This window comes from Leuciscus leuciscus, assembly GCF_965113295.1.
Source record: "Leuciscus leuciscus genome assembly, chromosome: 3".
Classification (NCBI taxonomy): Eukaryota; Metazoa; Chordata; class Actinopteri; order Cypriniformes; family Leuciscidae; genus Leuciscus; species Leuciscus leuciscus.
Window position 1 is genome coordinate 3,097,530 of NC_138727.1, and position 11,890 is coordinate 3,109,419.

General features: G+C 36.0%; 1 protein-coding gene across 1 annotated transcript in view; it reads left to right on the forward strand.

The window, feature by feature from the left end:
* Positions 1-11,890, forward strand: part of ptgfrnb (prostaglandin F2 receptor inhibitor b) — a 44,030-nt gene continuing 32,140 nt past the window's right edge. The window contains exons 1-5 of the mRNA XM_082163790.1: positions 1-111; positions 156-315; positions 3,578-3,943; positions 7,823-8,230; positions 11,073-11,438. Of these exons, the coding sequence (XP_082019916.1) occupies positions 273-315; positions 3,578-3,943; positions 7,823-8,230; positions 11,073-11,438 (1,183 nt within the window). The 5' untranslated portion in view covers positions 1-111; positions 156-272. The remainder of the gene's footprint in view (positions 112-155; positions 316-3,577; positions 3,944-7,822; positions 8,231-11,072; positions 11,439-11,890) is intronic.

Sequence of the window (11,890 nt, forward strand, 5' to 3'; positions counted from 1 at the left end):
CATTCGGTCGTTAAACCTCCACGAGCGTGAATCAATCACGGGCGCGCACGCGCGCGTCAGTCATCTCACGTTCGCTCCCAAACTGCGATCCTGACGTCATCCCAGCGAGGGTCTCTCTCTCTCTCTCTCTCTCTCTCTCTCTCTCTCTCTCTCTCTCTCTCTCTCTCTCTCTCTCTCTCTCTCTGGATCACAGGTGTATGTGTGTGTGTGAACCTGTGTGTCTGTCTGTCCTTCAGTCCGTCTTCAGCTCATATCAGGAGTAAGCGGTGGACATGGGAAACACGCGCGCGCTGATCCTGCTGTTCGCCGCTGTCGGTGAGTTTCCTTCGGGAACAGAAGACTAACCCTCAGCCTGTGTTATTAACACGAGGAACAGCGTTCCTGTCAAGGCAAATAGTCAGAAACAGTCAAAGTGTTTTCTCTAAAGGTGACTAAAATGTGCTTCTCGTGGCGACGTATAAATTAGCTATGATTTAATATGAACCTGTTTACAGCTTAGTGATTTTAAAGGGTCAAATTGGGTAGATTTCACTTTTTACAGCGTTAAAAATTGCTGCTTGGCACAAAATGAGATCTAATTCAACATCTATCAATCATTATATATATATATATATATATATATATATATATATATATATATATATTTTTTGCCTTGATTTCTTACTATTATTAGATTTACATGGTCAAAATGTATAGTTCTTTCAATGGAAATATAGGCATATTTAGATGTTTGCATATTAAATGAGATCTAATTAAATCTGCCAAATATTATTATAGTATTGTTCTGCCTTGATTTCTTGGTACTATTAGATTTACATGGTCAAATTTCATAGTAAATACCTCAAAGGAAGTAGTAGCCTATAACATATAGCCTATGCATATTGATAGTATAGATTTGCATATTGAATGAGCATCATCATTGAACTGTTCTGCCTTGATTTTTTAAACTTTTTTTTCAAAATGATTTTCATATTCAAGCATAGATTTGCATATAAAATGAGATTTATCTCTGAATCATTATTGAACTGTTCTGCATTGATTTTGTTTTGTGTGGTCAAAAATTCAAAGTTTTATAGTATCTTACTTAATACAAAGTGTAGCATTTGCATATAAAATGACTAATTCTCGTTTTGTCATTATTATAAAATTGTATTGATTTATCATATTTTTTTTTTAACATGGTCAAAAATAGTAGTCTAAAAAAATGAAAGATTTGCAAAATATTAAATAATTAACATTTATAATTAACATGCCATGCCATGTGATGACAAAATGAAAGTTGGAAACTGAGTTTTATGTGACATGAATGGCATGTAACCTGATACTTTAAGGTTTCTAATTTGAATCGAAAAGGTTTCATGTAATAGATTAAATCATTGTAAGTTCCGCAAATTACTGTTTATTCTCTAATTCTGTAGAAAACCTTCAATATACAGGGGTTTAAAGAAGCCAGAATCCAAAACACTGATCTGAAGATCCTGTCATGAAACACCCAAAATGTTTTAATCTTCAAAGAGCATAATAGCAAATCATGAACGCTGCGCAGCCAAAACTGGCTGTTTATGAAAACAGATTCTTTGTTGAACTGAAAAATACTGCAAGGAACCCTTGAAGGACAGTTCATTCTTTACTCAGATCAAGCCAAAGAGAAAAGAAGGGTGAAACTGTCTACTTCTGTTGCGTTGTATATGTTACATGAGACCTAAATAAACCTCTTATTATAGAAATGTATGTCTTGATTTCTTACCAGTCTTAGATTTACATGGTCAACATGTAGTGACTAAATTGCATTTATTTGCATATGCACATATTCTCAAGCATGTAAACAAACATCAAACCTTTTTTACTTCATGTAGGGTATATATATATCACCTCTATTTTCTTGCTGTTCTGTATTCATTTATAATATAAAGCGGTCTCTTAAAGAGTTGCTCTATCGACTTCAAAGCTGAACATTAAGAATTTGTTATTTCCCCATGCTGACAGAAATCCCAATGGACTTTTAATACGCACAAAAGAAAATAAATGAGTATATGGTGAAAATAACAAGGTTTTACAAACACATTTCTCCTGTGTCTTCCCGAGTTTTGAAGTTGCCCAGAAGGTTCCTTCAGCATGTCAGCCTGTGTTTCAGGAGCTTTCCTGTAAGAAAGGAATATTTTAGGATAGGCTTTTTTCGTTTGGTGTCATTTGCAAGTCTAGTGGGGTGAGAGAGAGACAGAGTTATCATTAGCATAGCGATTCATTTGCATTTGGGGTCTTTTATGAAAGTGCCATCATGTGCTTTGAAGATAATCCTCATAATCCCATTGTAAAGTGCCATATGCCAAACTATTGTATGCTTATGAAACTCAGAAATCAGGTTATCAGATTAGCGAATTAGTGATGCTTCCTCAGTTACACGTGCACTGAAAAAAATGGTGTCTTAAAAAGGATAACATCTAAATTAACAGTTTTTTTATTCAAGTCAAAAATATTATTTAATATCACCTAAATCGCCTAAATTTATTAATTTATGCCAAAAAAAGTTATAGGGGTTAAAACACGTTAAAATAGCTCTTTAATCTATCTATCTATCTATCTATCTATCTATCTATCTATCTATCTATCTATCTATCTATCTATCTATCTATCTATCTATCTATCTATCTATCCAACTGTCTTTCCATCCATCCATCCATCCCACCTTGGGTTGATTCTTTCTTTAAGCCTTAATTATATTAATTTACGTTTCTCTGAAAGTTTAGAATAAACTTTGTTTTTAAAAGATGTATTTAAAAGCTTTGTTTTAAAAAAAATGTTTGTAAAAGATGTATCTTGTGCTCACAAAGGCTGCATTTATTTATTAATGTGAAAACATTAATATTGTGAAATATTACTTCAAAATATCTCAAGATTTGATGCTGATCTGCTAAAAGCCTGTCTAAATTAAGTAGCTTTATGCAAGTCAAAAATACAGTTTAATATTGCTAAATCACCTAAATCCATTCAATTTACCAACAAAACAAGTTTTTATGGGTTTAATCATGTAGAAATAGCTCTTTTTGTAAACAATTGCAGGTTACCATTTTACGGTGTGGATAAAATCATAATAAATCACAATAAAAGGGTTTGATTCTTACTGTAAGACTCACTTATGTTCTCCGGTCAAAAGTTTTGATGAATTAGGTTTTTTGAAAAAAAGTCTCTCACCAATCCTGCATTTATTTGATCAAAAATACAGTAAAAGCAGTAATATTGTAAACTCTTATTACAAAATATTACAAGATTGTATGCTGATCTGCTAAAAGCCTTCCTGAATGAACTGGCTTTATTCTAGCCCAAATCACCTAAATACATTAATTTATACCTAGTGGAATGGGTTCAGTCAAGTAGAAACGGCTCTTTAAGGAAACGACTACGGGTTACCACTTTTACACTATGGATAAAACCATAATAAATCACAATAAAAGTCCCTACTGAGGTTGATTGTTCTGTTTCACACATTAAATGCTCTACCAACACCATTTGACATAAGTGAAATTAAATATGATATAAAGAGCAATCAATAAAGCTCTGTTGTGTTTGTGTTTTAAAGGTTTATGCCACTGCAGGTCGGTGACTGTGTCTAGGGGCCCTTTGCTCCGGGTCGAGGGCCAGCCGTTGTCTATTCGCTGTAATGTTTCGGACTACGAGGGCCCGACGTATCAGGACTTCGAGTGGATGGTAACGCGAGGGACAGAATCCATCAAAGTGATCTCAACGTTTGACCAAAAATTCTCAGATCGCTCTCTTCAGGACCGCATACAGAACGGCGACATTAGCATGTCACGACTAGCGGACAACGCAGTGGAACTGAGGATTGAAGAGGCTCGAGTTAGTGACAGCACCACCTACCAGTGCAGTACTCCCAGCACTGACTCCATTATTAGTGGAAACTATAATGCGGATGTCCAGCTGCAAGGTGAGAATGTATAAACTCTTTTAAAAAAAACTCATCTGGCACAAACACTGCATGCAAATGCATAATGCATGAACAAAAAAGGTTATGCAGTGTCATTAATGTCACAAAGTTGTGCAATGCATTAATTGCTAATGGCTTTTGTTTGATGTGTTCAAAACCACAACCACATTATTTTTGTCTGTGGACTAGCAAGTCTCTCTGAATGCCAACAGCGTTCATTATGCAAAATTCACTGGGTTAATGATATTATAATCCGTCCATTTGTCTATCCATCCATCCATCCATCCATACATCCATCCATCCATCCATCCATCCATACATCCATACATCCATACATCCATACATCCATACATCCATCCATACATCCATCCATCCATCCATACATCCATACATACTGTACATCCCATTCCCACCTTGGGTTGATTCTGTCTTTAAGACTTAATTATGTTAATTTACATTTCTCTGATCAAAAGTTTAGAATAATTTGGATTTTTTAAAATGTTTTTAAAAGATGAATTTTGTGCTCACCAAGGCTGCATTTATTTATTACTGTAAAAACATTAATATTGTGAAATATTACTTCAAAATATCTCAAGATTTAATGCTGATCTGCTAAAAGCCTTTCTAAATTATGTAGTTTTATGCAAGTCAAAAATATTGTTTAATATCAATATGAAGCAGATGTCCAGCTGCAAGTGATTATGTTTATGTTGTTTTAAAGAGTTAAAACTCATCCAACGTAAAACATTGCGTACAAATGCATGAGCAGAAAAGATTTCATACAAAAGTAAAGTTTTTAATACAAACACACATTTAAAAGATCATTTAAAAAAAAAAGGTTGTGCAATGCGTTAATTGCTAACGGCTTTTGTTTGATGTGTTCAAAACCATTTTTGCTGTGAAAACGTAATTATTTTTTATCTGTGGACTAGCAAGTCTCTCTGAATGCCAACAGCGTTCATTATGCAAAATTCACTGGGTTAATGATATTATCATTATCTTTAGTTCATGAGCACTGACTGAACGTCTTGAAAATTAGTGTAATCACAGCAGATTTGTGTGAGAACCCACAGGACATGTAAAACATCTTAATTGTTTCTCCTGACAGCAATGGGATTAAATGCAAATGGAGATTTTTGATATTGTATGCTGATCCGCTAAAGGTCTGTCGCTAATACTTTATTTTGCAGTGTCCTTGTTACATATGTTACATGTACTTACCATAGTAATAACATTAAATTATGCATAATTACATGCAACTAACCCTCAACCAAATCCTACCCTAACCCTATAGTAAGTACATGTAGTTGCTTAATATTACTCAGTACTTAAATATATAATTACACTGTAACAATGACACCTTAAAATAAAGTGTAACCGGTCTGTCTAATGATGTTGACTTCATGAAACCACTCCTTGTTTCTGTCGGGTTTGTCTTCATGTTTTCTCTCTCAGCGGGAACAGATAAGCAGTGTTCCTGATGAACACTAGGATCACACTAACTTCCCACCGTCAGGTGCTGTGTTCCCTCCTGTCCGCTACACACTCACTGTAGCAGGTGCAGAGTTCTGGCAGATCTCAGATCAGTGGGATCCGCACTGATAAACTCATCGGTTAACTATTGTTCTGTTGGTTAGCACTGAAAATTATTACGACTCGTCCCTCAGTGTGTAAAGAGGAAAGATCAACAAAAATCGTATTAATTACAGTTCACTTTCCAGACAAGACCAGTACAGCGTCTTAGGCTAGTTATTTATAATCTGCCTATCCGTACATCCATCCATCCATTCATCTGTTCATCTATCCATCTGTCTTCCATCTGTCCAACCATCCATCCATTTATCTGTCTATCTGTCTGTCTGTCGTCTATCAATCCGTCGGTCCATCCGTCCATCATCCACCAGTCTATCTAGCCATCAGTCCAACTTTCTATCCATCCATCCATCCATCCATCCATCCATCCATCCATCCATCCATCCATCCATCCATCATTCATCCATCTATATATCCATCTATCTAGCCATCTATCCAACTTTCTGTCCATCCGTCCATCCATCCATCCATCCATTCATTCGTCCATCATTCATCCATCTATATATCCATCTATCTAGCATCTGTCCAACTTTCTGTCCGTCCATCCATCCATCCGCCCATCCATCCATCATTCATCCATCTATATATCCATCTATCTAGCCATCTGTCCATCCATCCATCCATTCATCCATCCATCATTCATCCATCTATATATCCATCTATCTAGCCATCTGTCCATCCATCCATCCATCCATCCGCCCATCATTCATCCATCTATGTAGCCATCTATCTAGCATCTGTCCAACTTTCTGTCCATCCATCCATCGTCCATTCATTCATCCGTCCATCATTCATCCATCTATATATCCATCTATCTAGCCATCTGTCCATCCATCCATCCATCCATCATTCATCCATCTATCTAGCCATCTGTCCAACTTTGTCCAGCCATCCCTCCATCCATCATCCATCTATCCATCATTCATCCCTCCATCCATCTATCCATCATTCATCCCTCCATCTATCTAGCTATCTGTCCTACTTTCTATTCATCCATCCATCTATCCATCATTCATCCCTCCATCTATCTATCCATCATTCATCCCTCCATCTATCTATCCATCATTCATCCCTCCATCTATCTATCCATCATTCATCCCTCCATCTATCTAGCCATCTGTCCAACTTTGTCCATCCATCCCTCCATCCATCCATCCATCTATCCATCATTCATCCCTCCATCTATCTAGCTATCTGTCCAACTTTCTATCCATCCATCCATCCATCCATCATTCATCCCTCCATCTATCTAGCTATCTGTCCAACTTTCTATCCATCCATCCATCATTCATCCCTCCATCTATCTAGCTATATGTCCAACTTTCTATCCATCCATCCATCCATCCATCCATCCATCATTCATCCCTCCATCTATCTAGCTATCTGTCCAACTTTCTATCCATCCATCATTCATCCCTCCATCTATCTAGCTATCTGTCCAACTTTCTATCCATCCATCCATCATTCATCCCTCCATCTGTCTATCCATCCGTCCATCATTCATCCGTCTATCTATCCGTCTATCTAGCCATCTGTCCAACTTTGTATCCATCCATCCATATGTTCGTCCTTCCCTCTGTCCGTCTATTTACGCACTTACAATGGAAGAACACACATACAGTTTTGAAACATGAGACTGTAATATGAGACTAGTGGGTTTAGTCCATTCACTAAACAAGTAAACTACATTTATAGCCTACAGTCATACTTACAGATTCCACTAATTTTTTATCATTTTACATGCTCGTCTCTTCCTTTCTAAGCGGGAGGTTTTGGGCCAACAATTCATATTTAATTGTGATATAGCCAGTAAAGCATTGTGCGGAGAGAGTTAACTTGTTTTCCTGCAGAACCTTTACACATCTGTTTCCACACGATTGGTTAAACTTGTCAATCTGGTTCTGTCACTGGTGATGAATGATGTTCATGTGGTTAGACCTGGCAGACACAAAGTTGGATTTATTGTCAGACTAACATTGTATCTTCTTTGTGTTTTGTTTCATTTATATGTGTGTCTGTATATAAGCTTTGTCCAATGGTTTGATGGCGGTGTGCAATGACATTTCCTGCTGTATGATTACTGTAATTCATTGATCGTAAGGAGTGTTAAAACAAACAAAGTGTCGTTCAAACCAGTTATAATTGCTGGTTGCATTTGCCTTAGAATTGACCTGCCTTGTTTTTGCATTTAAAACTTTAACAGCTTATAATGTTTCGAAACTTTGTTTCATGTCAAATTAAAAAGAGGAAATGCACACTGATGCACCCTTTATCTTTCTATTTCAGTTGTTCCTAACAGTCTTATAGTGGCTCCCGACACCCCAAACCCTGTGGTTCCCGAGGGTGGATCCATTAGACTCCTGTGCAACGTCTCCCGCAGCTTCATCGAAGGAATTTACCTGTCTTTAACCTGGTCGGTCCAGAAGGGCTCGTCTGTACTAGAGGACCTGCTGACCTTTGGTCCAGATTTGGGTGTGACGGTTGGCGACGGGTTCACGGGACGCTACACTGATGGCGGGATGCGTCTAGAAATGGGAAACGGAGTCTCGCACAGTCTCGTGCTCTCCGGAGCGATGCCGGAAGATGGAGGGATGTACGTGTGCACAGCCAGACTGTGGACGAGAGAGCAGGGAATCTGGAAGAGGATTCAGGAGAAGACGATGGAAATGGGGAAAGTGACTGTCACCCCCACAGGTTAGTTCATTTCTGCAACAGAAGAGGTGCAACAAGATAAAAATAGGCTGGAGCACAACACAGTGAAGCCACAACGCAATGGAATTAATTCAGTTGAAATATTTGTAAAAAATGATGCAACACACAATTATGTTTATTTACATTTCTCATTTTTTAAGAGAAACATTTGAGACAAAATGCATCAAAAAAAATTATATTTCATATTTTACTTTTATTTATATACTATTATTGTATTCATTCATATTTTTAATTAGCTTAATTTTTATATTTTCAAACAAACGTTTTTGTGCTTTTGTCATTTTTATAAATTTTTGTTTTTAATTATGTAAATTAAATTATGTATTAATTGAAATTCAATTATAAATGATAAATTATTCGATTTTTTAAAATTATGCATATAAAATTATGCATTACAATAAAGTATAAATTATAGACAGATTATACTATTATATTAGTAAATTGTGTAAATTATTTTATTCATTAATAATATGTATATAATAATCATTAATTATGTTTATTAAAATATGCATTACATTGAAGAATAAATTATAATAGTTTTTTTATTGTGCATATTAAATTATGCATTACATTAAATTATACATTATATTATTTTTTTGTTTATTAAAATGATGTCAGTTAAATTATTCATTCAATTAAATTCGATTATAAATTAGATATATTTTAAATGTAAATTAAATTATGCACTAAATCAAGTACATTTTATTCGTTTTTTAATTATGCATTAAATTAAATTATGTATGAAATTAAATTATAAATTACATTTAAATTATTAAAAAAAATATGCATTGTCAAATCTTGAAAAAAGAAACATCTATTCATATTAAATTGTGGTTTGAAGGAAAAGTTAATCTAGAGAAAATTCTATGTGAACTATTATTTTAATTCTGTTGCATTATTGCTTTATCTTGTTGTGTTTTTGCTTATCAGTTTAGTTGTGTTGTTGTGCCCTACTGGGAAACTGTTATAGATTCCATGATCAAAGATTATGCCATGAAATAATCTGATTTGATATGATAAAAGTACCTATGATGAATCGCTGTTATGTAATTTGCTCAGATGATCTTTAAGTGTGATAAAACTGATAAATAAGTGGCATTTGGAGGAAAAAGAGAAACGAAAGAGTTTCGATTATGGTTATTCAGTTCTTCCAACGCCTCCCTTGAGAAGAATAGATGTGCTCTTTTGTCCAGTTATATCTTGTTTAATGTCTTCAGACGTTTCTCACAAACCAGGCTGTTTGAATCCTCATAGCCGGTGAAATTCCTGTCTGGTTACCATATATACTGTCAATGTTACTGCAGAGTTTTTAATTAAAATCAGGACGACTCCAGAGACCCATCCAGCAGACGTTACACAAACTCTCAGAGACTTTGTGTTGTTTGAGATTGTTACCGAAAGATGTTGAGAGAACACAAAGCAGCCTGTGCAATCTAAGCGAGGCGTACTGAATATCACATTGTTCCCCAGAGAAATGATTGAGAGTTTGCTTGGAGAAATTAAAGGAATAGTTCCCCCGTTTCCTCACTCATGTTATTGCAAACCCAAATTACTTTCTTTCTTTTTTGTCAAAACTCAAAAGTAGATGTTTTGCAGATTCTTCCTGCTGCTCTTTTTCATATAACAAAAGTAGAAAGTAGAAACAGCCAAAAGCGCCATAAACGTAGGCCTTAAAAGTGCCATAAAACGAAGGTTTAGCAGCCAGAGCTACATTTCCGGAAAGTTCACATTTGCAAGCTGTTTCAAACTCCAGAACGAACTCGGTTTTGGTTGATTTTGGCTGATATGACGTCACACCAGTTGAAATAAATCTTAATGACTATTAGTGTTGTGGTTTTTTTTGTAACTGTTTTCTTTGTATTGAAGAAAAAGTTAAATGTTTATTATTATTATTATTATTTAAATGTGTTTTATTTTAAAATTATATATATACAAATTTGTTTTAATGTGTTTAAGTTTTAGTATGTTTATGCGCTTTTTTTCATATTTTGTAGTTTTATTATTTTGGCTTTATTTAGCTTCAATTATTTTTTTTATTTTTTTTTTATTTTTTTTATTTCAACGTCATATTTCAATTAGTTCCCAAGGCAACATCGTTAAAAAATTATTTTTAATAGCTTTAGGTAATAATAAACGGTAACACTTCATTTTAAGGTGACGTAGTTACACGTTACTACATGTACGTACTATATAATAAGTGGGTTGCACTTTATTTGAAGGTGTCATTGTTACAGTGTAGTTATATATTTAAGTACTCAGTAATATTAAGCAACTACATGTACTTACTATAGGGTTAGGGTAGGATTAAGGTTTGGTTGAGGGATAGTTGCGTGTAATTCTGCATAATTTACTGTTATTACTATGGTAAGTACATGTAACACATGTAACAAGTAAAATAAAGTGTTACCAAATAAAGTATAAACCAAGGAACATGAGATTTATGGCTGGTATTTACTGTTATTGCTATAGTAAGTACATGTATTCAATTAATACTTATTTGAGTAAGTACAATAACTATGTCACCTTCAAATAAAGTGGGTTTCACTTTATTTTAAGGTGTCATTGTTCTGGTGTAATTATATATTTAAGTACTGAGTAATATTAATTAACTACATGTACTTACTATAGGATTAGGGTTTGGTTGAGGGTTAGTTGTATTATGCATCATTTACTGTTATTACTATGGTAAGTGCATGTAACATATGTAACAAGGACACTGTAACATAAAGTGTAACCCCCCCAAAAAAGGCTGGTTAAGGTCCTGATTTTGTATCATTATGATCTGAGTTGTTTTTGTTCCATCTCTGTCTTTTGAAATCCTCAGCGAACTCCCTGACGGTTGTGGTTCAGGACGACCGCACATTATCCACCGGAGAGCCGCTGCTGCTCACCTGTTCGGTCTCTGTGGACACCGAGCTCTCCGTGGGGCTGGAGGTGACGTGGATGTTGAACACCAGTCGTACGCTGGCACACCTGAGCCGGGACGGCCTGAGGAACATCTCGTCCGAGCTCGTGGACGTCAGGCGCTTGGGGAAGTGGGATTTCCAGATGAAAGTTCACGGCGTGGAGATGTCTGACGCAGGACTCTACTCCTGTAAAGTGAGCGTGTGGGTTCAGCAAATGAGTGGACGATGGTACAAGGCCGCGGAGAAGATTTCTGACGCCGTACGAGTTCACGTCATCAAGCAAAGTAAGAGAAATCATCACACTGCATCATTCACGACTCTTAAGGCCCTATTTTAACGATCTGAAATGCAAGTATCAAACCCGAAACGCAAGTAACTTTGTGGGCGGATCTCCGGCGCTGTTGCTATTATACCGGCGGGATAAATGACTCTTGCGCCCGACGCAAATCTAAAATGAGTTGGTCTAAAGTAGCTTCATTACTCATAGGTGTGGTTTGGGCGTAATGTGAAATAGACCAATCAGAGCGTCATCTCACATTCCCTTTAAGAGCAGGCGCGCTTGTTCCATGGCGGATGGCTATTATAACGGCGGATTTGCCAGGAGCGGTTCACAGCCGAGGAGACCGACGTTCTCGTCAGGACCGTAAAACACAGAGAAGTGATGTATGGGGATGGAGAAATAATGTAAAAAAATGAATGGTCAAATATGTACTATTGTATAAAAAAATGTATTGAC